This window comes from Halichoerus grypus, chromosome 11 (genome assembly GCF_964656455.1).
Source record: "Halichoerus grypus chromosome 11, mHalGry1.hap1.1, whole genome shotgun sequence".
Lineage (NCBI taxonomy): Eukaryota > Metazoa > Chordata > Mammalia > Carnivora > Phocidae > Halichoerus > Halichoerus grypus.
This window is the reverse complement of record NC_135722.1, coordinates 80,593,174-80,620,363: the sequence shown is the minus strand read 5'-3', so window position 1 is coordinate 80,620,363 and position 27,190 is coordinate 80,593,174. Positions and strand designations below refer to the sequence as shown.

At 36.6% G+C, this 27,190-nt stretch overlaps 1 protein-coding gene across 3 annotated transcripts in view; it reads right to left on the bottom strand.

The window, feature by feature from the left end:
- ARHGAP42 (Rho GTPase activating protein 42) overlaps nucleotides 1-27,190 on the bottom strand; it is a 289,588-nt gene that overhangs the window by 173,501 nt on the left and 88,897 nt on the right. For all 3 annotated transcript variants that reach the window (XM_036081768.2, XM_078058735.1, XM_078058736.1), the window contains exon 3: nucleotides 21,271-21,332. In XM_036081768.2, coding sequence (XP_035937661.1) covers nucleotides 21,271-21,332 — 62 coding nt within the window. The remainder of the gene's footprint in view (nucleotides 1-21,270; nucleotides 21,333-27,190) is intronic.

Here is a 27,190-nt window from a genome sequence, read left to right as displayed (position 1 = left end):
TCTGGGCTTCCAAGCTTAGGATTTAAATTTAATTTGCTGTAGCATAGCTGCTGGGAAGAAAACAGAGCTTTGAAACAGTATAGTACGGTGGGGAGATAACAGACTAAGAGTCAGAGCTGGAAAACTGGTGGCTGTAGTCATGGCTAGAACTCCCACCAGCTGTGTGACTGTCACCTGTCTGGATGCCAGACTCCTCCTCTAACAAATGAGATTACTAGCAAGCACTCCACTTTTAAATCATCTTTTACCCTCACTCACGTTTGGTTAACCAAAAAAATTCATAGTTTTTGTATCATAAACTGGTATGAACAGATGAAGGTGTTAATTCATTTGGTGTTAATTCATTTTTGGAGGTTAGTTTCTGTTGCTACTAAACTATCTGAAGATGTCCCACCTTTTGGTCATAAATAATCACACTGGTGAACTGTAAAACCTTCTGCTCTGCTGGAAAAAAAGAAAACTGTACAAAATGTAGAATGAGACCACACAGTCCACATGGGCACAGAGCAAAGCATTTTATAATGATAGAAGATTGTTCCTCTGAAAACATCTGGAAGCCTTTCAGATTAAATCACTACAGTTCACAAACAGTGTAGAAATAATTTAATCATTTCCACCATGGCTGAGGAAATTGAAGGATGAAGAGTTTTCAGAAGGAAATTTGGACGATCCAATTAACTAATGTTTTGTTCTAACATGAAAAGCAATGGACTTGTGGAAAATGACACCAGAATTAATAGTAATCCCAGTTTTATTTATTACCATTATAAAAGGTGGCTAAAAACTTGAGGTACTTACCCCACCACCCACCCCTACAATTCAGCAGAAATGTATCTGGGTAATGATGTTAGAAAACTAAATGTCAAAAAAACACGAAGAAATATTCAACCATCAGAAATTCCTAATTCTAAAGATACACCCTAAAATTTGTAAATGAACTCAAACTGAGTTAAGGTTATACTGTAAGGAAATTCCAAGTTTTATTCCAGAGCCAAATTACTGAAAATATTTGTGTTCTGTGTAAGTAGTGAATTGTGTCCTCAGCTCCAAGAGTATCAAACACCGTCCTCTAGACAGAGTTTTTGACCTTACCTGAGTCCTGTGGAAGGATCACCTCTGGGCAAATGGTAAAACAACTTCACACTAATGACTGTTTTACTCATACATTTCTCTACTTCAAGGACAGTCACTAGGTATTCACACTGGTAGAAGTATCTATCTGGGTTAATAAATCAGGAGAAAAAGACAATTTCTACTCTGGAAGTGATTTAAATCTAGAGTCACTAGAAATAAACCCATCATTTACCACTGAAGAATGTGGTTTTGATTAAGGTAAAATAAGAATGAATACACATACACATTGCTCAAGATGTTTCAGTTATAATAAAATAGTGCTTCAAAGTACATTGAAAGGATATGTAAATATATAGAAAGAGAATATTAAGTAGAAAAATAAGTTAGTGAAAAAGACAACTAAGTTGAGTTTTTAAAAAGGCAATAAAATGGAGAGAAGATGTCTACTGTTTCTTTGGTTTTCTTTTACTTTTGCCTTTTTTTTTTTTTTTTGAGGGAATAGGGGAAAGAATATAACTTGCCTAGACACACACACACACTATTTTACAGCCACATTTTACTCCTACTGATAAAACAATGGGGTGATTCTTCTCATTTTGAACAGGCTGCCAAAAGTCATGCTCCTTCTCCCTTCCCTCAACAGTTTACCAGCACTTGAAACTTGATTATCTGGAAACTGGGAGATAGCATTTCCAAACTACATTAACAAAACCTTGCTCTAGTCACATTTCCCTTTTCTTTTCTTTGCCCACACTTTGTTCTATGAGACAAATCTCTTTGCTGTGTATCAATAGGTCGCTGCTTACTCAGGGCCCTGGCTCCTCCAACCTGAAAAAGCCTAGAATCTACCGCTTTTTTCAAACCAAAATCCTACCCAGTCCCGGTCACCACAAGGTCTGAGTACTTCATTCCATACCCATCTCTCTCTACCTCTAAGATCCCCTTCGTACTTAACATCACAGTTCAACAAATCAGTGTTTTCTAAATGTTTCATGTTTACACTGGGCTTTTCTACGTAAGCTGACAGGAAGCCTTACCCCAAGGCTAAGTCAGATCCTTTTCTCACATCTCTCCAGACAACTGGAAAGGAAAACACTTAATAAAAAAAAACAAAACAAAAAAAAACTAATGACTGATGGTTAATAAAAATAGTTCTGTTCTAAAACAGAGAGATGGGTACATTTGTTACAGCATATTCCTGGAAATCATAAAGTGCACCTTTATGCACTGGACCTACACTGAAATTAACAGCTACATTCATATTTCAAGACTGAAGATGTAACCAACAATACATTACAAAAGTAATAAAGTAACCACTCTATGCCTCTACTTACTTTAAAAAAATGTCAAACTGTGCTCATAGTTCCAGTATACTATTATGGAACATAGATGGATTAAAATAAAACCAAAATATCACTATGTAATATCATAAATTTAACTTAGCACAAACTGATTCATTAGCTATAACAACGATTTAACAATTTGTTTTCCTTCTTAAAATGGAGATAGTCTTTTTAAAGAATGATTTGAGTTCAAGTTTCTTTCATCTTCTTAAAGTCTATTTATTTACTTATTTATTTTTATTATTTCTTAGGTCGGGGGGTGGGAGAGGGAGAGAGAGAATTTTAAGCAGGTTCCACAGCCCAGCACAGAGCCTGATGCTGGGCTCGATCTCACGACCCTGAGATCATGACCTGAGCTGAAATCAAGAGTCAGACACTTAACCCCTAGTCTCTTTAAAACTTTCCAAAGAAATATAAATAGACACTTTCTTTTTCTCTCAGTAACATTACAAATGGCAGCAAAGAACATTCAAGAGTCCCTCTGCAGATGAGAACACCAACTGACATCATTGAGCAACTGGGCAAATATTGACCACAGCAGCCTTGAAACACGTTAAGGACATCACACTGTGACTTTGGTCTTTTATCTGTTTCTGGCTTACCCTATCCTAACTCTACTTGGAAAGTACCTAATAACCTCAGTGCTAACTCAGAAGTAGGAATCAATGTGGGGTCTGTAAAAATTAAGAGTATCTGCAAAATTATGGAGAAGAGGTTATAGTCACACTTCTTTGGCAATTAGCAGGGGTTGTCTAGGAACTACCAATGTGAATATGAAACTCAAGACTTTACTGTGGCTTATAGTACTTTTTGAACATCTACTGTCACCAAGAATTATGGCAGTACTAGTAGGTTAGGATTCTGTAACAAAAACTGTCAATAAAAACTTGAGAAATCATACAGAAATTCCTGAATATGGAATCAAGAATTCCTGAATATCAAGGGGGAAAAATGTAGCTCACAGGCTTAAAATCAAGCTATTCCTGTACTAACCTTAAACCCCTTCATTATTTTGCATTTGGATACACATTTGAAAAGCTCCATAGTAATCTGATTTTATTTAAAAAATAATTATATAGCCTTAATGTAGCAGGCACTGTTCTAAGAGCTTTACAAATATTAATTCAGTTAATCCCCATAATAACCCTCCAGTGGGAAGGTTGTTACCCTATTACTAATGGGGAAACTGAAACATACAAATGTTACAGTGATGTGCCTAAGGTCACCCACAGCTAATAAGAGGCAGATCCACTGATTTCATATCTGTGTTCTTAACCATTATGCTATGCTGCCTCTCCTAAAATATCCCAAGCTAAACTCAACACATTTCCCCACCCTCTCCCCTTCAGCATTCCCTCCGTGTACACCGGCATCCTCTTTCTCATAGTAATTTACTACCATATCCACCTCTTTCATCTCTGCTGCCCTTTACTCCCACAAAATCAGATGTTGCCCCATCCCTTCTATTTCCATGCACCCCTTGCTTTCATCTCTCCCTCTCCATCTCCACTAGTAGAGTTATCATTTAGGATCTCCTTTCCTCTCAGCATTAATACAGTAGCTTTATGCCACTACCAATAAAATGGATTTATTCAGTATGCATTTACTAATCCAGGTCCCTTGCTAAATGTTGTTAATGCAAAAATGAATTAAAGCCCTGCTTTTGAGAGAGTGACATACCAGGGCCTCCAGCTCTGATGATGTAACCTGAAAATACTCACTGAAGTTCTACTGCCTTCTGAACTATGTCCAAACTCCTTACCTAACTTCTAGGTTTTCCGTAATATGGATTTTTTTTTCATTCTACCCTTACCACTCAAACCAAGTTTTTCCCTCTAAAGCCACGCATGTTTTCACATCTCCCTAATATTTGCTCATGTTCTCTTTTCTATCACAATGCTTTTTCTGCCACCTTTATATGGTCTGGCTGAAATCCTACCCAACTATCAAGGCTCAGCTTTCTCAGATATTCCCAATCAGACAAAACTACCCAGGAACCAGAGAACCTTATACCACCTTGAACTAGAACCACAACACTTATCAGTCTGCCTTGTATTTTCCTATTTACAAACAAGCTCTAAAAACACAATTACATTTTATCCTTTTGGAGGAATGCATTCTCCAATACTCACCCCAGGAACAGGGGTTTTCTCCCTATACTTCACTTTTGTCACTTGACATTTCCTTCCCTCCTCCCCTCTTCTTCTCTACCTGCTGTTGCTGGCATATGTCATTTAAGACCTGGTACAGGGACACCGGGATGGCTCAGCCGGTTAAGTGTCTGCCTTTGGCTCAGGTCATAATCCCAGGGTCCTGGGATCAAGTCCCACAACAGGCTCCTTGTGCAGCGGGGAGCCTGCTTCTCCCTCTGCCTGCCGTTCCCCCTGTTTGTGCTCTCTCTGACAAATAAATAAAATCATTAAAAAAAAAAAAAGAAAAAAGACCTGGTACAAATTCTGTCTCCTCCACAAAGCCTTTCTAAATCCTTTCAACTCAAAGTAATTTCTCCCTCCGCTGAATTCCCTAACGCTCTACCTGTACGGCTCTTCTAGCTGTCATCAGTTGGTGCATCACTGATGTGCATCTCCACCAATAACTCAGCATCTCAGGAGAGGACATTTCTCTTACTCATTCCCTAGGATATCTATTATAGCACAGAGGCCATTAGATGACAAGGATAATGGGTGAATAATGGGTTAATGGGTGACTGCACTTACACATGCTGGTGCCTGGCCCAGAAGCTAACAAAATTAAAGGGAACGAAATAACTCTAGAGGAAGGAGGATGGCAGGAACAGGCAGAAGCACATTAAGGGGTAAATCAGCAGGCATTCTTAGCATTTTTCAAGCAATATAATTCCCTTTGCCTGTGGTCTCCCCATGCTAGACCTGTTCTTAGTCTAGTGAAGCCAATATGAATGGTTTGTAACTTATGAAATGACTTTATGAAAAAAATAAATGACATGCCAAGCTGGAATTCTGATGACATTCCTATAGACAGATGGTTACAATATTGGTTTGGTTCTGTGAACTATCAGTACTCACTAACCAAAGACCTCATGCAAGGCCCTGTGAATTGTTGGGGATGAAGACAGCTAGAGAAGCAGTTGGTTGTGTGGTTTAGAGCTGCACTTCTGGATACAGATTTTCAGTTCTGCTACTTATAAACATCAATAGGTAGGTCTCAATTTTTCCACTTATAAGATAGCAAGAGGGGAAGAATGAAGGGGGGGAAATCGGAGGGGGAGACAAACCATGAGAGACGATGGACTCTGAGAAACAAACTGAGGGTTCTAGAGGGGAGGGGGGTGGGCAGATGGGTTAGCCTGGTGATGGGTATTAAAGAGGGCACGCTCTGCATGGAGCACTGGGTGTTATGCACAAACAATGAATCATGGAACATCAAAAACTAATGATGTAATGTAGTGTGATTAACATAACAAAAATTTTTTAAAAAAGTAGGAGAATAGAACTTAGCTCCAACAGTGGATGATGTGAGGATTAAATAAGAGTATGCAAAAGTGCTTAACACAGTGTCTGACATATAGAGAGATTAAGCAACACTAGTTATTACACAAATACACTTCATCTAAATTCAATTCAGCAACAATTACCTGAGCTTCCACTCATTATCAAAAAACAACATTAAGCATTAAAGAGAATAAAGACAAGAAATCACCCCTATCTTGAGAGCTTATTAAGTCTAAGCACCCCCAATTAACTATAAGTCAGATAATGTTGAGACACCCTACAAGATACACTTGAAATGGGCCTCCAGTAAACACACTAGTCCAGGGGTTCTCAACTGGGGTTATCTGGCAATATCTGGAGACAAGCTGGCTTATCCCAGCCGGCGTCATCAGGTCAGAGGTCTCCTACCAGTATTTAGTGGGTAGAGGGCAGAGATGCTGAACATCCTACAATGCACATCCTACAATGCACAAGACAGTCCTCCACAATAAGGAGTTATTTTGCCCAATGTGTCAATAGTCCTAGGTTGAGAATCCCTCTTCAAACTGTAAATGCCTCTGTTCTGGAGTGCCAAGCCCCACATCTCTACTCACTGCCTGATTCACTTTTGATGAGACGGGCTTCCCGAGGCTTTGACAGTGTGGAAATCTGCCAATGTTGTGTAATAGTTATTGCTCTTGTAGACTTTATCTTTCTTTTGTTCTAGGCCTATCCTTCCACATGTTATCACATGCTCAACAAGGCAATGATCAGACACTATGAAGCTGCTTCAACTCCCAGTTTTATCTTCCCCCCCACTGCGGCTCATATCACCTCCTTTCAAGCTCCAGTTATAAAACAAAGAGAGGTTTGCATGAAAATATCAAACTATTCTCATTTTCTGGAGCTGGCAGTAGAACCTTTTAAACATTTGCCTGAAAAAAGTAAAAGGTAAAAAAAAAAATACTGTTACCTAACTGTTGCGAATTAAAATAATGAACCTTCAAATGACTGAATTATCCAGTGTATAAACGTACCATGGATTACACTCTTGTTGCCACAACAATCATCATTCTTGATCATTTAACAACTTAAAACACATAGTAAAAAAAAAGTTACTGTTTTGACATTTTCTGCCCTACCAGAAAGTATGCTCTTCATCAGTGTCTTCTGAAACAGTTTCCTGTTGCTTTAAAATGTTCATTGTCTGTTAACCTTTAAAATTCATAGATATAAAGCATATATCCTCGCCCACCCCAACCACATCTAAAAGCAAACTTAAATCCCTACGTTGTCACTCCCATTAGGATGGCTTCTATCAATCAAACAGGAAACAGCAAGTGTTAGGGCAGATGTTAGGAAGGATGTAGAGAAACTGGAACTTTGTGCACTGTTGGTGGGAATATAAAATGGTGCTACCACTCTGGGCAACGGCATGGTGGCGCCTCAAAAAATTAAAAGGGATTGAAAGCAGGGTCTCAAAGAGATATTTACACACCCACATTCATAGCAGCATTATTCACCATAGCCAAAAGGTGCAAACATTCCAAGTATCCATCAACAGATGGATAAATCAAATGTGAAATATACTCACACACAGGATTATTCTTCAGTCTTAAAAAGGAAATAAATTCCAACACATGCTACAATACGCACAAACCCTGAGGACATTATGCGAAGTGAAAAAAAGCCAGTCACAAAAAGCAAATATTGAATGATTCCACTTACACGAAGTATTTAAAGTAGTCAAACTCATAAAAATAGAAAAGTAGAATGATGGCAGCCAGGAGATGAGGGGAGGGGAACTGGGGAGTTGTTTAATGGGCACAGAGTTTAAGTTTTGCAAGTTCTGGAGATTGGCTGCACAATAATGAATATACTTACTACTAAACTGTACACTTTAAAAATGGACAAGATGGTAAATTAAATAATGTGTATTTTACTACAACTTTTGAAAAACACAAAGTTGTTAATATTAATGTCACTCTTAGGTGTTCTCTTCATGGAATCACTAACTAAAAATTCTTTACATATTTACAATTTTGTCAATTAAACTTCATCAACTTTACTTACTCTCACTCTCAGCATAATCTCATACGACCTCCAGTGAATTTAAATACCACTTATACATTGATGACAGTCAAATTTCTATTTATAGCCCTGACTTCTCCTGACTTCTACTCAACAGCTCCAGCTGACTGTCTAATTACTTAACATGTCTGAAATGAAACTCTTGAGAATACCCACTATACATACCTGTCCCCCACCATGATCATTCCATCTGAAGATCCCCATCAGGATAAAAACATGAGATAAGTGGTTTTCAGCAGGTTGACTTTGCCCCCTAAGGGACAAAATGTCTGAAGACAATTTTGGTTGGTATAACTTGGCAGTGGGGGCGGGGGTGGGGTGGTGGTGAGGAATACATGAAGAATATAGAGGCCAGGGAAGTTGCTAAACATGCTACAATGCACAGGACAGAACTCCCTAACAAAAATTTATCTGGCCCAAAATGTCAATAGTCCTGAGTTAGAGAAACTACTCCTATGAAATATAGTTGCCTCATCATTCCCACAATCCATATTTGATCAATCAGCAAATCCTATTGGTATCACCTATGAAATAAGCCAGAATCTGATCACTTCTACCATTTTCATCCTGGTGCAAGTCACCATGGTCTTTTACCTAATGAAATAACCTGACTGATATCCCCAGTTAGGAGATAAGTATTCAGCCTTGTCCTCTACAGTCTACAGGAAACATAACAGTCAGGGTAATCCTTTAAAATTCTATTTCAGTTCTTGTCACTCCTCTGCTGAAAGACCCTTCCACGGAGCAAAAGTCCAGTTCCTTGTAGGGCCTCCATACTCTTTACATCCCCCCATCTCTCCACCCCATCCCACTTCACCTCTTCTCACTTTTGCATTTACTTCTATGCTTTCACCACACTGGCTTCTATGCTGTTCCTTAAATACTCTCCAGCCTCAGGGTCTTTGCACTTGCTATTGAGTTGTGTGAGCTACTTTAAAAGCACTTCCATCAGAGACCTGCAGGACTAACTGCTCTTTCTTTTGTCTGGTCTCTGCTTCAATGATATTAATCACTGAGGTCTTCTCTGACTACGCTACATTAAAACACACTTATACCCCTCCAATTACATACGTGTTACACCATTAAAACAGACCTCCACTACCCATCCTCCTTTATCTTTCTTTTTCCAGAGTACCTATTACTATCTGATAATACACACTGACTCACTTCCTCCAAAGCAATAATTTCTGTTAAATCCACATTAAAATAAATATGGAACTACTAAAATGTAAGATGTTCATTCATATAATACTTAATATCTAACGTATTGCTGGTGGTTTCCATTTTACACTTTGGGAAAAGCCAAAACACTTCTATAAAAGAGGAAAAAGAAAAAGAAAAAATCCTGAGGATCATAGGGCTTTACTTGATGTCAACAATTCACTGGAATTGAGACTTTCTCAACTTTGCATTCTGGTTTCATGCTGACTATAGAAAATGCATTTTCTTTGCATCACTTAAGTAGTATTGTTGTATGTGGTGAGCAGAAATTACACTGTGGATGAAAGACACAGTGAACAGAATGAAAAATCCTAGATCAGTGGGGATATTTTATTTTGCCATGAGAAACTTAAATAGAAATACAGTAATTACTATGTAGAGCACTTTTCTGCCACCAGATATAGTCATACAAATTAAGAGTAGACCAGTTTTTCAAACAGTGTTTCTATTGTTGAAATTGTCTGAAAGATCTAAAACTTTGGCAGAAGTCTGGAAACATTGTTAAAGTGAGTTCTTCATAGGGTGACCACATTTTCCAAATGAAAAAAGGAAATATACTATCTTCAGGACCAGCCTGTGGTTTACCACTACGCTAGTAAGAAGTTAATCAATTTTCTGTAAGTTAGATTGTTACAGTAAATTCTCATCTCTTATCTAGCATAGTTGGTTAAAATCATTCTTTTTCACTGATTCACTATATATTTTTTTCTATTTAGTTCTTCTTTAATATCTTAAAATAAAGGTTTGTGATTTCACACACAAAAGTCCTGCACATCCTTTGCTAAGTTACTCTTAAGTAACTTATTCTTTTGTTGCAAGCCGAAGTTGTGTACAACAATGTTATTTATAACTATCAACCTGGCTAGACTCTTATTTCTAATAAATTCTCTGTAGATTTAGAATTTTCTATGTGGGATAATCACATCAAGAAATGATACAATGGGGGCGCCTGGGTGGCTCAGTCGTTAAGCGTCTGCCTTCGGCTCAGGTCATGATCTCGGGGTCCTGGGATCGAGCCCCGCATCGGGCTCCCTGCTCCGCGGGAAGCCTGCTTCTCCCTCTCCTGCTCCCCCTGCTTGTGTTCCCTCTCTCGCTGTGTCTCTCTGTCAAATAAATAAATAAAATCTTTAAAAAAAAAAAAAAGAAATGATACAATGAAATAAACTAAATTAAGTCTTATATCTTTTATGCCATTGGTTTTATTCTACTCCACAGACTTGGACCCTCCAAAACAATATAGAATTTAAGCAGGAAGAGTGTACATCCTTGTCTATTTCCTGATTTTTAAAGTGAATGTTTCCAATGTTTGGAAGAATGAACATAGTGTATTCTAACTCCTGTAAAATTTCAGACACAATTCATTATCATACTATTCTGTTCAAATGACAATGTTAATTGGAAATTTCATAAGGCCATTACTATGCTGTAATACAAGAGTTGGGTAATTTCCAAATCACCACAATTCCCTTGTGTTTGAAAACAGCCCTGATATTCAGAGAACACATGTAACCTACTCTGTCCCCTTGGCCTCGGGTGATTGGTCAAAGGTCTTTAAGTGACCTGGGCTGGGCCAATCAGAGTTCATTTTAAGATTTTTTTGTTTTGTTTTTTTAGTTTACCAAGGGAAGCCAGACAGGCCCCCTCCAGAAAGAATTTCTGCGAGGTATAGTGGCAGTGTTTATGATTCACCTTGTAGAAGAAGCTAACTAAGAATGAAGATGACAAGCAACTGAAAGGCAGAGATAAAAAGCCTCTTAGAGGCCTCAGAGTCCAGGAGTCCAGATGCTCCAGAATCTCACATGCAACATGTTTCCCACAAATAAATGAGATACCCCAGTGTCTCCACCATCAATTTTTCTATTTGCCTTGCAAATGAGTGTCCTGGGTGACACGCAACAAACTGCAATGTGAAATAACCCAAGGGATCTTGATAAGAATCCAACAGTCAGACTTGGGTTTCAGTTATGAATTCTGATTCTGAATAATCTGTTAATTTTAATTAGTATTATAACTTAAAGTATAATATAATAAGCTATTATACTTTAATTTTACAAAATGTTACCATTAGGAGAAACTGGGTAAGGAATACACCAGATTTCTGTATTATTCTTCATAATTGTGTGTAAATTTATAATTATCTCAATTAAAAAAAAAGTCTTCATTCTCTTTTATCTTGATGGTAATTAAATTTGTAACTTCTTCGGCAGTACATGGACACTAGGACTATGGTTTAATTACAAACAAGGACAAAAACATTCTGCTCACTGAAGAATACCTCAATCCTTTATTTCTGAGTATCCATTGGTCTGTCAGCTGATATTTCCCAACGATCCATAGCTTTGTTACATTATTTAAAATTTCCCTTCATGATCTCTTTTACTAATGTTTTTCTAGTCTACTTTATGTCTACTTAGGTTTATTTTCTCTGCCCTTTAAAATCAAATGCCCCATCCAGGGCTTAAAGAACTTTTGTGGAATGGTAACACAATGGCTTTCTATATATTTTATCCTTTATAATATCAAAGTATCTTTGTACTTCCCATCAAAAAAAAAATCAGAACACGGTTTATAAATGTAGTAAAGACTAGCACATCCCCAAGTGTACCAATGAGAAATGATGGCTGATATCAGAGTAAAGGTATTTCTGAAAGTACAAAGGTAAAAATAGAAAGATTTCAACACGATGTGTAATTATAAGATTCCAAAGTAAAGCAGCCTATTCAACTGGGATAAATGACAAAGACAGGAAGATGCACGAACTAGAGATGGGAGGAAGGAGATGGGGAGCACAGGGGCTGCGTCCAGCAGCAGGCTACTGCAGCTCATATGAATAGTGACAGCCCTGAGCGACAGAAAACTTCACACCCAAAGAATCATGCCAAAGTAGCAAAACTAAAAAGAAAATCATCAATTCCTGTTTACATCTTGACTGAAAAAACATGTGAAACTTTTTAATTCAAGCACCCTATTTTAAATTAATTGCTTTAAAAATAGCACTATCTGGTGGAAATTTTCCCTTTAAATCCTTCCATACAACCAAGGTTAATCTTAAAAAAGAATAGAGGGATCTTGGGAAACAGGAAAATATAAAGAATGGATGCCTACTATCATTTATTCATTTAAAATCTTTAAATCTAGGAATTTGATATATACCCATGAAATACCACCGTGAGAATGGCATCAATCACACACACATACACAAAAATCATATCCAGATATTACTGAAACTGATATACCAAAATACAAATACATTTTTAAATCTGCACCAGCTAATTTACCTTGGCTGACGGCTAGCCATGACAGCAAGACCCAAGCATACAAACCTTAATTTTACTAAGGAAAATACAACCTTCTTTTCAACAATCCTTTTTCAAGAGCTAATAAGGAACGAGACCACTGAGTCTCAGATTTATCTCTTTTATTCCTTTCTTATACTTTGGGGTAGAAACGTCAATGAGCAACAAAATAACTAAAAAGCCGCCTGCCAGGGTAGGCTTCACTGTCTGGCACTGATCATACCTATTAAAAGAAAATTTTAGAATTTTAACAAACATTTCCAGTTAAGTGTCCTAAGTCTTCTTCAGTTTAAAATCAAAAGACATAATTTCCAAGTATGAACACTTTGAAGTATTTTCTGAAATCCTAGCAACTACCCTATTCAAGTCCTTCATACTAAATTAACAAATGTCCTCAAAGAAAGTTTATTTCTCTTACACTTGTCCATAACGAACTCAATCTGAGAAATGGTAAATAAGAAGCTGTGATAACTCTCAACAATCACCTTTTCTTTTTCTGTATGTGTTAACTAAACACTACTAAATTTTGGCCAACTAATATGGCCAATATATACATGGAAACACCCAATATACACATTCAGAATACCCAATATATACATGGAAAAAAATACAAAAGAGATCAGGCCTTTGCCCTTGCAGGCCTCTGCTCTTCAATAAAAAAGAGAAGACAGAGGATATGAAAGAATGACTGCCAGTGAGCTGGAAGTCCAAAGACCTGAAAAGGAGTCCTATATCTTTGCATCTGTCACTTACTAATGGTATGTACTACCTTGAGTAACTCATTTGCAATCTGAGCTCAGTTTCAGGTTGCGGTAAAGATAAAAGTGTACATAAAAGTACTTTGCACACTTTAAAAAATACAAATGAGTACTAGGACTGTTATCAATAAAAAATTAAATCCACTAGTGTTGCAGTCATGCTGAATTGTGTGTGATCTGCCACCTCTCAATTCTACCTTAGTATTTCACCAAATAATGGGAAATCACAGGAAACCTCTGCAATTCAATAAATGTGAAAATCAGAACTTTGAACATGGAGAACACTGAGATGGCTTATTTTTTTAGATTTCAGGTGAAATCACTATATAAAAATATTGGTGTATAGGCCAGCATACCTAAAGTTTGTTTCTAATAAAAGTTAACCTAAAATATACCAGAAATATAATCAATACTCATGCATATAGAATGTTGGCTACCATGCTTCATTTATCTGAGACAAAAAAAAAAAAAAAACTAATTGGATGAATGGATAAAAAAGATGCGGTATATATATACAATGGAATATTATGCAGCCATCAAAAAAAAATGAAATCTTGCCATTTGCAATGACGTGGATAGAACTAGAGGGTATTATGCTAAGCAAAATAAGTCAATCAGAGAAAGACAAGTATCATATGATCTCACTGATATGAGGAATTTGAGAAACAAGACAAAGGATCATAGGGGAAGGAAGGGAAAAATGAAACAAGAGGAAACCAGAGAGGGAGACAAACCATATGAGACTCTTTTTTTTTTTTTTAATTTTTATTTTTTAAAGATTTTATTTATTTATTTGAGACAGAGAGAATGAGAGAGAGAGAGAGAGCACATGAGATGGGGGAGGGTCAGAGGGAGAAGCAGGCTCCCTGCCGAGCAGGGAGCCCGATGCGGGACTCGATCCAGGGACTCCAGGATCATGACCTGAGCCGAAGGCAGTCGCTTAACCAACTGAGCCACCCAGGCGCCCCCATATGAGACTCTTAATCTCAGGAAAGTCACTTAGGGTTGTTGGGAGTGGAGGGGGGTGGGAGGCATGGGGTGGCTGGGGGATGGACGCTGGGGAGGGTAAGTATTATGGTGAGCATTGTAAATTGTGTAAGAGTGCTGAATCACAGACCTGCACCCCTGAAACAAATAATATATTATATGTTAATAAAAAAATTAAAAAAAAAAACTAATTGGACTTAGTATATAACAGTACCAATGCCCAGAAACTCAAGGATAATCAACATCACCTACTGATGGCATATGAGCAATGCAAACATTTATGTCAAAAGGTTAAACAAAGGAAATCATCTTTAATCAAGAAAAATAAGGACATGAAATTTTTGACATTTAAAACATTCTCCAATTCCATGAATCCTTGGTTCAAAGATGGTGATGAGGGTAGGGGGTGGGGGATGGGACTTAAATAGGTTTAGTGCATATTTTTGACTCCCACTTGCCAAAATCTGATGTGGAAAATGTCAATTGATTGATGGGCTGAGTTTTTGCTGAAATATATGCATGAAATATGATGGAAGTATGATGAGATTTTAAAATACGAAAAATTTGAAAAAATAATCTAATTTCAAAATTTATAATGCCTGTGTTCTTCCCTCATTTTGTAAGATATTAAAATAATATACCTAAAACACTTACCAGAGCATCTCACATACTGTATTAACAATACGTGTTTGCTATTGTTATTATGCAATTTTTAATTAAAATAGAGTCTTCGTTTGTAACATTATGGATTATGTGAAGGCTGTGGAACCCAACAGCCTGGGTTTAAATCCTCGCAGGACCACTTATTGGCTATGTGTCTTTGAGACTATTCTTTAAAATGGGTGTATTAATAGCATACACCTCAGAGGGTTGCTGAAAACAGATCAGTTAAAAATATAAAGCAACTACAGCAAAGCCAGGTACCTTGAAAACCCTCCAGGTTAGTTATTATCTATAGCAGTGCCTCCCAGTAGAAATATAATACAAACCACATAAAAACTAACACACTTCAGGTGCTCAATAGCCACATATGACAAGTGTCGAATGTATTAGGCGTCACATATTTTTTAAATATCTTGAGACTCATGACAGCTCAAAATCTTGTATCAATAACCAAGTAATTCACCTTTCTGACACATATATTCTTTTTAATAAAGATCTAATTTTGTTAGAACATAAATAAAGATCACTTTTTATTTCATCCCCTATTAATCCTTATGTTGGACTGCTTATACTTAAAAAAAATGTAAGAAAGGAAAATAGAGGTTTTAATGCTCTTATAAAAGAAACAACTGTTAAGGTTGTAAATTTCCGCTCCCAGCCCTTCATGATTTTTTTTGTTCCAAAGTAATACCCAGACACTTAGCCCATTTCAGGAAAGTACTTCTATAACCCGAGTATAAAAAAAGTATTAAAAAAAAAAAATCTGAGCAGTGAATAGATGGGTGTTAAGGAGGGCACATATTGCATGGAGCACTGGGTATTACACGCAAACAATGAGTCATGGAACACTACATCAAAAACTAATGATGTACTGTATGGTGACTAACATAACATAATAATAAAAAAAAAGAAAGAAAGAAAAAAGAAAGAATATAAATCCTGGGAAACCTAAAGCAAAATTTATAACTTACACACCGGTCAAATGTGAATGTTGTGGGTGATAATGGTTTAAAAAATGAATAGTTTCTTAAGTTAATCAAAATGGAAACTAGAAGAAATAAATTCATCTGTATAAATTTTTCAAGATAAACATTAGCTGAAATATTCTGAAGCTGAGGCTTCCTCAATTGGTGACAAGGATACAGCTAAGAAAAAAAAATCTGTATTGCTACATACACACTCCACATGTGTCAAAGTTAGGGACTCAGAGTACCCAAAAAGTAAGGGGCCCAGGGGAAGGGAAAGAGGAGCAGCATAGGGTAGATCAGATAATTTGGACCCTCCATCCTGAAGAACCCCGCAGTCACTGGGTCCACATCCTACACCTTTCTATTTATTATCATCCCCCATCTCTGTTATAAGCCAAGTGAATAAATGGGACTTTGAGTAAGCTGTCCAAACAGCTTTCTCCTGGTTCTCCTATTGATCTAAATCTCCTTTGTTGATTCTACCTCATCTGACCAAAGTCTGGACTCAAGGCACCTCAGCGCTCAATCCTCCCACCTTTTCTCTTCTGTCTATATACTCATAGACCAAGTGATCTCATACATGTTGACATTCCTCTACATGTTGACAACTTCAAAATTTACGTGTTCCCCTGAACTCCAGCCTCATATATGTAGATGCTCCCTAGACAAGGCTACTTAGATACCTAGTAGGCATCTAAATAGATTCAAATTTTAACTATTTTTTCCCATCGTTTTCTTCATCTCAGTAAGCGGCAGGATCTCCTATCAGCTACATTATTTTTCTTTTTAGCTCTCACCACCACCAGAAATAATTTGTTTAATGTCTGCCCAGTAGAATGCAAGCTGCATGAGAGCAGGTATTTAAAGGGCACTCACTTAGGCTGTATGGAAAATGCAGACCCCCAGGGGAGTATATGGGCTCAAGTCTGAATGACAAGATGGAACCAGTCTTTTTTTTTTTTTTTAAGATTTTATTTATTTATTTGACAGAGAGAGAGGGAACACACGCAGGGGGAGTGGGAGAGGGAGAAGCAGGCTCCCCGCTGAGCAGGGAGCCCGACGCGGGGCTCGATCCCAGGACCCTGGGATCATGACCTGAGCCGAAGCAGACACTTAACAACTGAGCCATCCAGGCACCCCAAGATGGAACCAGTCTTGAGAGGATATGGATCAGGACAAGGCAGAGGAAAGCTGTTCAAGGCAGAGGAAAGGACAAATGCAAAGGTCTAAGTCCAAAAGAAGCTGTACATTAAGGGGAGTAGAAAGAAAGCCAGTGGGGAGAGAGAACAGGGAACAAGAAGGTGAGTATTGAGAAGGAAAGAATGATGGGTAGAGTATGATTCCAGGGATTCAGGAAGAGGGAATGTCAAGCCCAAAAGCCTAAAGAGTCAAATTCAGTATTTCAATACAAATAACAAAAAAGAGGTTACCCAGATCTCTTCCAGAAGGCCTCAAATAAGCATTTCATGTTTCCCTAGGGTGTTATCTTGGTATGTTAGTATTTATTCAAATTAATTTTGAACAGCCTGGACTAAAATGATAGTGTGTGCACAGCCAAGTTAGCTGTGATGTGAAGTAAACAGCAGTTCCTATAGTGGTATGGAAGCTGAAGAGACCTTACCACAAAGTTTATATGGCTTAGATGCCACTCCTTGTGCTGGGGACAGACCCAGAGTCTATAACAGGACATCTGATCTACAGCATCTCTAATCATTTAAGTGCTGCATTCTATGGGGAAAAATTCTAACATTTTGACTAAAGATGCACTTAAAAAAAAAAAGAACCCATGTCACTGATCAATACCAATATCCTCACTGTAAGTAATAAGCATTTTACTGAGGTCATTACAAAGGGCTATTAAATTACTTCTTGTAGTTGTATCATTAAAAGCTGTTCTTGCATAGCCACATGATGGCAGATGTCAGTCAACTTGCAAAGAATTTATCCTGGAGGACGGTTTTTCCAGCAAGAAGTATGAGACAGGATAAACTATACCCTCAAAAGTTTCTGAAATGGGTATTTCCTATCACTGTCTCTGAGTCACTTTGTTGTTGAATTAAAACTATGCATTTTTAGTTGGCTTTAGCAGAATTTTTTAATTCAATACTTCAAGTTAGTAAGGAACTAAAAAAGAGGCCCCATTTTTTCAAAAAGCAAATCAATATTTCTTTGGGCTTTTTTTCTGCAAACAATCTTTAGGCTACCTAGATGATGTACTCATCTTACTAAGTATGGTAAATCACTGAAAACAAGAGAATTTGTTTAAACTGTTAGGTGTCTTCTATCATCTTCTTGAGATTTTATTTTTGCTTAGTCGCTGTTCTAATATACTTAGATTTTGGTCAAACTCAATTAATATATAATAAATCAAGACTTATCCCTGAAAAAACATAATTATTTTTCAATTACAGAACTCCTTTATACTCTTAGTACACTTAAAATATTCTACTTCCTAAACGAAGTACAAATTTTGAAAGAGAAATTCTTCAGCACACCTTGGCAAAATCTGCTACCAGCTATATCTTTGGTTGAGGTAACATCATGTGACTGGAAGTGATACCCCAATACTTAGACTGTATGTTTAATAATTACTTTTATATAATCTCTGTGGACATGTAATCCATTAGGCTTTTATCTATAGATTTTTCTTCATTATTTTGCATTCTTTATTTCAGATCTTCCCTGAAACAACAGCTAAAGCAATCAAAACCTGCAATATGACTTCACTCATGAATGCAGAACCTCCTCCTTGCCCCCAACATGAGAAACATGGCTAAGATCTTTGAAACACTACGTGTTAGCATTTCAATCTCTATTTCCACTGTCTATAAGACACTCTACCACATTCCCTGGCCATTTCTTCTCATTGGTCTTTGTCCTTTATTCAGTTATCATTTTGGATGACCTCAAGATTCTGTTCATAAAACATCCAGATCTATGAGCTCAGCCTTCTTGATTCCTAAGGTCTGTCTCCCTCCTTAGCCACATCTTAATTTCATTACTATCTGGACCAGCTCCACTGCCAAATTCAGCATGTTTCCACTCCCACTCCCGATCACAACATCCTTGTCTCAGAATTTCTTTTATTGCTAGTGAACCGTCAACATAGTGCAGTAGTAATGCTTGTCCTCTCTGCTTTCTAAAGCCATCAGTCACCTCCTGCCTCAGCTATCGCTATAATCAGTCAAGACCCATTTTCATATTACACAAACCCATGTGCCTATAATCGAGCACATCCTCTGTGCCCACCACTTGAATCTGACCTCCTACCTCTTCTTACTGCTCAGTTCATGGCTCTGGGTATTGTTAGAAAAATCTGTGAAGGCATGGCAATTAGTCTTTCCTTGACATGATTTATGATGTCTACCTTTAATGGCTCATTATCACTAACCCATAGGCCCTTTTCTCTTACATAACCTGCTCTTGGCTTTCTAAACTATTTCTATAAACTCCTCCTATAGCAGATGACCACTCCTTCCTGACACTATTATCCCCTGTCCAAAAAATTTACTGTCTAATGTTCTATATTTTAACTGATGCTCTTTCTTTCCTCCCAGCTCAGAGGAAGAGCCTTTCCCCTCGTGTCTACAGGTTTCCTCAATGCTGTAAGAACATTTCTTTGGTTCTTTTTACTCCTGCAAACTACAACACACTTTCCCATATTCTTTCAATACATTTTCTAAAATTATAGACCATGATAGTTGGCTTATCATTCTCCCAAACTACTTGCACAGGATTTGAGTAACAACCTCACTCAAACTTGAACCATATATTCCCCTGGCTTCCACACCATTTACAACTCTATTTTTACATCTCCCTAACCACTTTTTCCCATTCTCATCATCAGCTCCTCTCTGGGCCGTAAGGCACCTCCTACTCACATCTCCCCATCAAACTTGGACTTCTATTGCATAGTTCATAGAACTGGAGTAAGGATTATGCATAAAGCACTTGAAAGTGTACTATTTAGTCTTAAGACTCCAATCAAACTTACCCCCACAAAAAAGCTTTCTCTGACCTCCCCAGAAAGGGTCAGTCTCCCATAATGGCTTATATGTATCTAACACAGATTACACTGTATGGCTATTTATCTGCTACTGGGACCAGACCATGGTACCACGATGTTTCCTAAGAAAATATAGTCACCCCTGACACCCCCACCTTATCTATCTCTCACAGGGCCACCAAATTAATCTTTCCTAAATCCCATATTGATTCTCCCATTCTTTTCAGAAACTAACAATTTTGCCTTCCTGTAACACACACCAAAACTTTTTAGCCCAGCTCTTAAACCCCATATATGGCTAAAACTACCAATCTTCTAATACCATCTAAGAACCATCCATTTGTCTTATTCTAAAAATATATACAGTACTTTCTCCCACCTGGTGGCCTCTACTCAAGTTCACTTATATGACTGCTAAGTGATAGTTGTGTGATTCTTCTTTAGCTCAGGCATTTTTCCCTGAGTCAAGGCCATCCTCCTGAAACTACTCTCCTTATCCAGTTAGCAGAATGACACTACATTTAATCCACATTGAATACATAGGTGTATATATAATTCCTCAAAAGAATGGTCAAGCCAGTGATAAAGATGACATTTTAAACAAGTCTGAAACCCTCACTGTAAGTGACAAATAACATCTTTATTACCATCAACATTTATGCCAGGTGCTGCTACAAATGCTTTACGATGATCCTATGGGATGTGTACTACATTTTTCCCATATACAAATGGGAAGCCAGGGTCACAGAGGCCTTCACAGATCTTGAACAAAATGGATACAAAATTATATTGGTAAATGAATAAATGTATTACTAATAACTATGCTCTGATGCTGTCACATAAATTAATCTCTTAACCTACAATGTTTCCCCACTCTTCCCAGCCAAGCAAAATCCTCCCAGCCTTTCAGACACAACAGAAATTTCACCTTTTAAAGAAAGTCTCCTCAAAACTTGAAGAAAGAAAGAAAGAAAGAAAGAAAGAAAGAAAGAAAGAAAGAAAGAAAAGAAAAGAAAAGTTAGTCTCCTGTTAACACCCTGGCAAAATTATTTGCTCCTTCTATGAATTGTCTTTAATACCTAGAATGTATCTTTATTATAACACTGAAGTTTTTTTTTGAAGTTTACTCAGAATGGGTTTACAATGACAATTCAATATTTTTAATTCTTGAAAGAACTAACTGGAAAGCAAAGTGAATATAATTTACATCTGATGAACAAATGAAATAAACAGAAATGGTATATATCTCATTGGCAATAATTGATAATCATACTCAGAAATCTTTTCTGTAACATTTAGTACATCTATCACATTATAAGGTCTGGTATAGTTAAGTCTAATTCAGAAGGTTCAGTCTTTCTTTTAATATGTCCAAACAAAGCTTTATTCTTAAAAAAATGGGGAACAGACTTACCAGTCTCCTCCTTTCTTCTTCTACTGCAATGAGTAATCTTGCAAATTCCTTTAATGACTGAGCTATTTAGAAGATTAAAAAAAAAAAAAAAAAAGCATTAACCTCTTTTCATTGCTAATATCTAATTGCACAGGAATAAACATTACAGTGAAGCTGATTATAAATGTGTATACATACTTTGGTTTTACACTTCTATAAGCATAGATCAGTATACATAGTAGAATCTCAATGACTAATAGCTATAGGTAACAGATATTTGCGCACTGCAAATTAAAGTCTAGCACACACAAAGTATATTTTTTCTTCAAAGACACTAGGGAGATACAGTTTATGTATGTAATGTATAAAACTTAAATTAATAAACAAAAGTTTACTACTGAAATTGCTTCTAAACAGAATCCTACAAATAATGAATATATTAAATCTCTAAGAAGCAATAAATCCAGTACTATTTAGATGTACTTAGTATCAGCCAGTCATGCAACATCTCCCACTGACTTCTGTCTAGAAGCTCAACAGTTATAGATACTTAAACTAGATTCTGTATTCTGTATTACTCCAATATCAAGGTAGTTTAGACTGTGAGTCATCAGTGTGGCCAGAAGGACTACCAGCATCAGCATTTGGGGAGTTTGTTAGAAATATAGATTCAGGCCTCACCCCAGAATCTGCATTTTAATAAGATCCTCAGGTGATCCATTTGCATACTGAAGTTGAGAAGCATTGATTTACTTTTTTTCTTTTTTTTTAAGTTTTATTTAAATTCCAGTTAACATACAGTGTAATATTAGTTTCAGGTGCACAATTTATTGATTCAACACTTACATACAACACCTGGTGCTCATTACAAGTTCAGATAGCTCTCTAAAGCAGAGCTTCTCCCTAGTTAGGTGGAAGAAGGACTGCTTTACAGAGCTATCAGAACTCCTATTGCTCTGGCTTGGGACAAGTATCAAATACTCAGAAACACTGGGAGAATAAACCGAAAAATAAATTGGGACTTACAATAGTGTATTCTTTAAAAATGCATAGTCCCAAATGGCAATTGTAAAACAGTAATTCATCCACACCAATTTCTATATCTTATACTTAACATAACTAAAGTTGGAATGTTTTGATCACAAAACTAACAAAACAAATAATGCAAATGAATGCAAAAATTATTTCTATTTAAGCTTTGAACCTTCCCTTCTATGTCTTTATTCTTTAGTCTCCCTACCATTTCCTTCCTACCCATACTAATATTAAAAACAGTCTGTAAGAAGAAGTCTAGTAAGTCTTGCATAAAGCCTACAATAAAGGCAGGTAAGTGAGGAAAATAAATCAAGAGTCTCAGAACTTATTAAGAAAAAGAATGCTTTCGGTGGCGCCTGGGTGGCTCAGTCGTTAAGCGTCTGCCTTCAGCTCAGGTCATGATCCCAGGGTCCTGGGATCGAGCCCCGCATCAGGCTCCCTGCTCCGCAGGAGGCCTGCTTCTCCCTCTGCTGGCTCCCCTTGCTTGTGCTCCCTCTCTCCCTGCCTCTCTCTCTGTCAAATAAATAAATAAAAAAAATAAAATCTTTAAAAAAAAAAAGAATGCTTTCCATTCAAGAATTTGAAATTACAATCTAGGTTTTTTCCCTCCACTCTTTAAAACTACTAGGCTTACGCTAACTAACCTGGTTTGAAATACTATCCCTATGATTACTTCACATTGCATTTTTTTCACAGTTGCCAAAAAGAGAAATCAAAGGATTATCTGGGAGACTCAGATTAATCTGATAAACACATTAATGACCTTAGAGGAAATACAATTTTTTTAATTTAGAAAAATGAGATTTTAATTTCTACAAAAATAACAGTATCAATGCAACAATACAACACAGTTGTGACAACAGTAAGTTGAAGAGAAAAACATTTTACAAATATATAAAAAGTTTTAACTGGAGTATATAATAGAATATTAAATTTTTATACTTTGGATAAATAAAGCATTCCATCATCCTGGCAACTATCTTGCCACTAAAGAGCTCTATTGGTAAGCCTGAAGAAAAAAAAGTCAATAAAATCTTGGACAATGGAAGGCATTATGTTGACATGCCTACAGAGAAAGAAACCAAGAGATAAATCAGTTTGGACTACAAGAATTGGAGGCAGCAGGTACTCCTGAAGGTGAGAAAATAAGAGGTGAAAGAAAGTTGATAGTAAGTTTAAAGTCTGTATAAAAAGCACTTTAACCCCAGATTTCAAACTCAGTGCCTCCCAAACTTTTTAATTTAAAACAAAACAAAACAAACAAACACAAAAAACCAACTACCCTCATATGCTTCTTTTATGGGAAGCTGCTGGATAAGGCACTCTAACAAAACATGGGAATAAACCAAGAAAAGAGGATATGGGACCTAGAAGTAGGAGATCCAATATAGCATAGGAGCAAATGAAATTCTTATGTCAACAGAGAGATATTGCAGGTCAACTGCTGTGCAAAGGTTCAAAGATCTTATCCAGACTGGAGCAATAGGTTACAGACCAGGAAATGTCTCCAGAGAATAAAAGTAGAACTGATCAATAACCTGATGTATCTGAATGTAATAAAAGGAAATTTATACTCTTTTAAAAGAAAATTCAAAGGCAATTATTAACTCCTGGGGAAACAGTTATATAAGTAACACCATCAAAATAAATGAAATAACTCAGTTGTAGTACATACAAAGTCATCATGATATAAACATAACAGTATAAAATGAAAAGAGGGTATCTAAGACTGGGGAAAAAGTCAAGTGTTAGCAAGATAATTATGGTCTTGAAAGAAACAGAAGAAATGGCTAAAAGTTCAAAGTGGTCTTTGTGAGTAGTTAAGTCTGCTAAGGACTTGTAAGATGAGAAGCTGCTAGTTTTTAAGCCTAATAAAAATCTTTACCTTTTTTTAAATAATGAAAAATAAAACATGCTATAAATGCTTTATTTTCCTACTAGACTTAATTTTAGGAGGCTAAATGCACATACTAATTTTCCCAAAGAATTAAGTAAATATCTAGCACATAGAAGCCTGACAAGGTTTTTTATTTTGTTTTGTTTTTGTTTTTTTGACAACAGGTATTTTTGGAATAAATGAAGACGTAGCTTGATTTAGAGTGTCAGGAAAACACAACCCAGGAGGCCACCACTGTCTCATGGAGTAGTGTCCTAGAAGTAGTCCCAGGAGCATCATCCCGTAACAACTTGGAAGTCCACAGGCTTCCCCAAGTAACTGCTACTTCAAGAGTAAATCGTGCAGATGCCTTAAGTCAGATTTTGGTTTTAGTAAAGAAACTCAGATTCTCATTTTGATATGTTGTACCTCTTTGTCTAAAAATTAATGATGCTGTTTCCTGCTGAACTTGAATAGTTTTCTGGTCTGTTTCCCATATAAATACTATTTATAGACTCAGTACAATAATAGTTTATTATAATGAGAACGTCTGAGGAGAAAAATTTGAACATGCAAAAGCAATTGCATGTCTGGTTCCTCACAACAAAAACTACTCTCCCTCCAGCAGTTTTCTGGGTCTGCCCCAATTGGACAGTAAGTTTTGTTTCTTCTTTTTCTTTTGTTGATTTTTCAGGGAAATTACTTCAAAAAACAGAATTTGTTCTTTATATAGTATAGTCTCAGTTCCATAAAAGTATGTTTCTTAGTCCAAATGAAGATACTTGTGTTTGTCATTTGTCCTACACGGAAATGAACAGCCAGGAACATCATTTCATCAAATAGTAATAGCAACCTACTTTTTCAACCCATATCTAATGCCTTCCCCTAAGTCTTTTTATTAATAGTTCCTCTAAGTTTTGCATTAATAGCTTACAAAGCACAGGACAACACATAAAGAAAACAGGAATTAACAATCCTATAAGGCAAGTATAAAATAATTCAAAGTATTGTATAAACTGGGTTTTAGGGCAAAGGACTGATAGCCAGTGACTTCCTAGCCTGTCCTATGCTCAAAATCTAAAGGAGCCTCTGACACAGTCAGATAGATCCAAGCTGCCTAGTGTACCCCAGCAACTCCTCTGAGATGAGAAGCCAGTATTAGAATTTCTGGTGCCCAGGACCAACAAATGCCTTAAGAGAACATGAAAACTCATAGAGAGTCTAGTCCCCACCGACCTTGGGCACAAAACATACAAAATGACTCCTCCAGCACCCATCTCAGTGATGTTGACTCCTTGAGCAATTTCTTCTAAGACTTTACTTAAGTAAAATCCAAAAATATTTTTATTACATGCAAATTCTAATACCCAAATACTTTCTTTTATAAGCAACTATATGTGATGTTCCATACCTTGTTTATCAATGTTAATATTTACATAAATAACCATTTCATTATCTGATTTTGGGGATCCAGACTAACATCAAATTTAATAGCTGGTCTTGCAATTTTAGATTCTCCCCATACATAGCTGGTATGACAGGAGCTTGATTAAGTGACAGCAATATCCCAAAAACAATATTTAATACACAGTGAGCTTTCAATAGATGTTCATTAAATGAATTAATGAGTTTAATAATACATTTCCACAATCTATTTGCTATATACAGAGAAACATACCAACTCATATTCTGGGCTTCATAAAATTATTTTGAAAAGGATAAGCCAGATACTTTGGAAAATTATGTTAGCTATCCCCATTCTTGCCACCTGCATGAAACTTTCCTGGCTGTATTCACCAGTAATAATCTTTCCCCTTCCTGACCATCTGGATCATGAGATTACTGGAGAGCAATCAAAATCAGTTTCATATATAGATGTTAACTTTCCAACAAATTATTGAGGTTAAGAATATTGTTAAAGCTTCCCTTTTCATCTGTCCAATGTGATGTTGGAAAAACACTTTTGGAACAATAGGAATTTATTATTCAGGTGTATTTATGACAGGTCCCAAGAGTAAAAACATTCAAAAAGACAACTGCTGAAATATATCTACACAGTGAGGAAGTCGGATCATGGCTTCTATATCTACTAATATCATAAATTCTAAAATATTCCTGAACTGTCTAAAATATCTACTTCCTAACTCAATCTTTTCAGCAGCCTTAACTTCACCAGACTATTTTTGAGTATGGAAAACTTGGTTAGTGCTTAGAAGTAAAAATGAGAAAGGATAAAGAAAATTACTCCCTGTTCATTGTTGACATGACTCCATTACTGTAAGTACTAAGCATTATACTATTAAAAGTTTCAACAGTTGATCTGCTTGAGCTTTAAAGATTTCACAACTCGGAGAATTGAGAAAGCATGTCTCTCTCATATCCAACCAATATTTATATCATAATCAGATAATGATATGTTAAATATTTCTCCCAGGAGTCTTTTTTCTCAAACCTAAGTAGCATAAATACATACCCAACGAGAACTATAGATCGCAAATTCAGTCACATATACAATTATGTCAGCAACATATTTTTTACTTATTAAGTGAGCAAATCAACTATGACATTCAGATTTGCTGATGAATAGGGGAGAACTGAGTTAGCAGTAGGATTTAGACTTGGTTAAATCTCAAGGAAAACATAAAAACCTATAGAAGTCTATAGAAGCCAGACTGAACCCATGTAATCATTTTAGAAGTCCAGATAATGTTCCAACAGTCACTCTACTATTCTATCTGGGTGGACGACGTAGGCTATCAAGGTCTTTCTTAGTATCCTTCTGGCAATGACTTTTTTTCCACAGGGATAGGAGAAAAGCAGTATAATACTAAGGATATGAGGATATGAGCCAGAGCAAGTGAATTCATCATATGCTTCTAGATCTGGCCACATTGAAAAAAATAAAAATGGAATCAGTATACACAGCCAAGTGATACTCAGCAGTACATTATGAAGCATGCAATGATCTAACAGGGCATCACATCAGCAGTTCATGCCCGGAACTCCCACTGAGGAAGTTTTAATTATTTG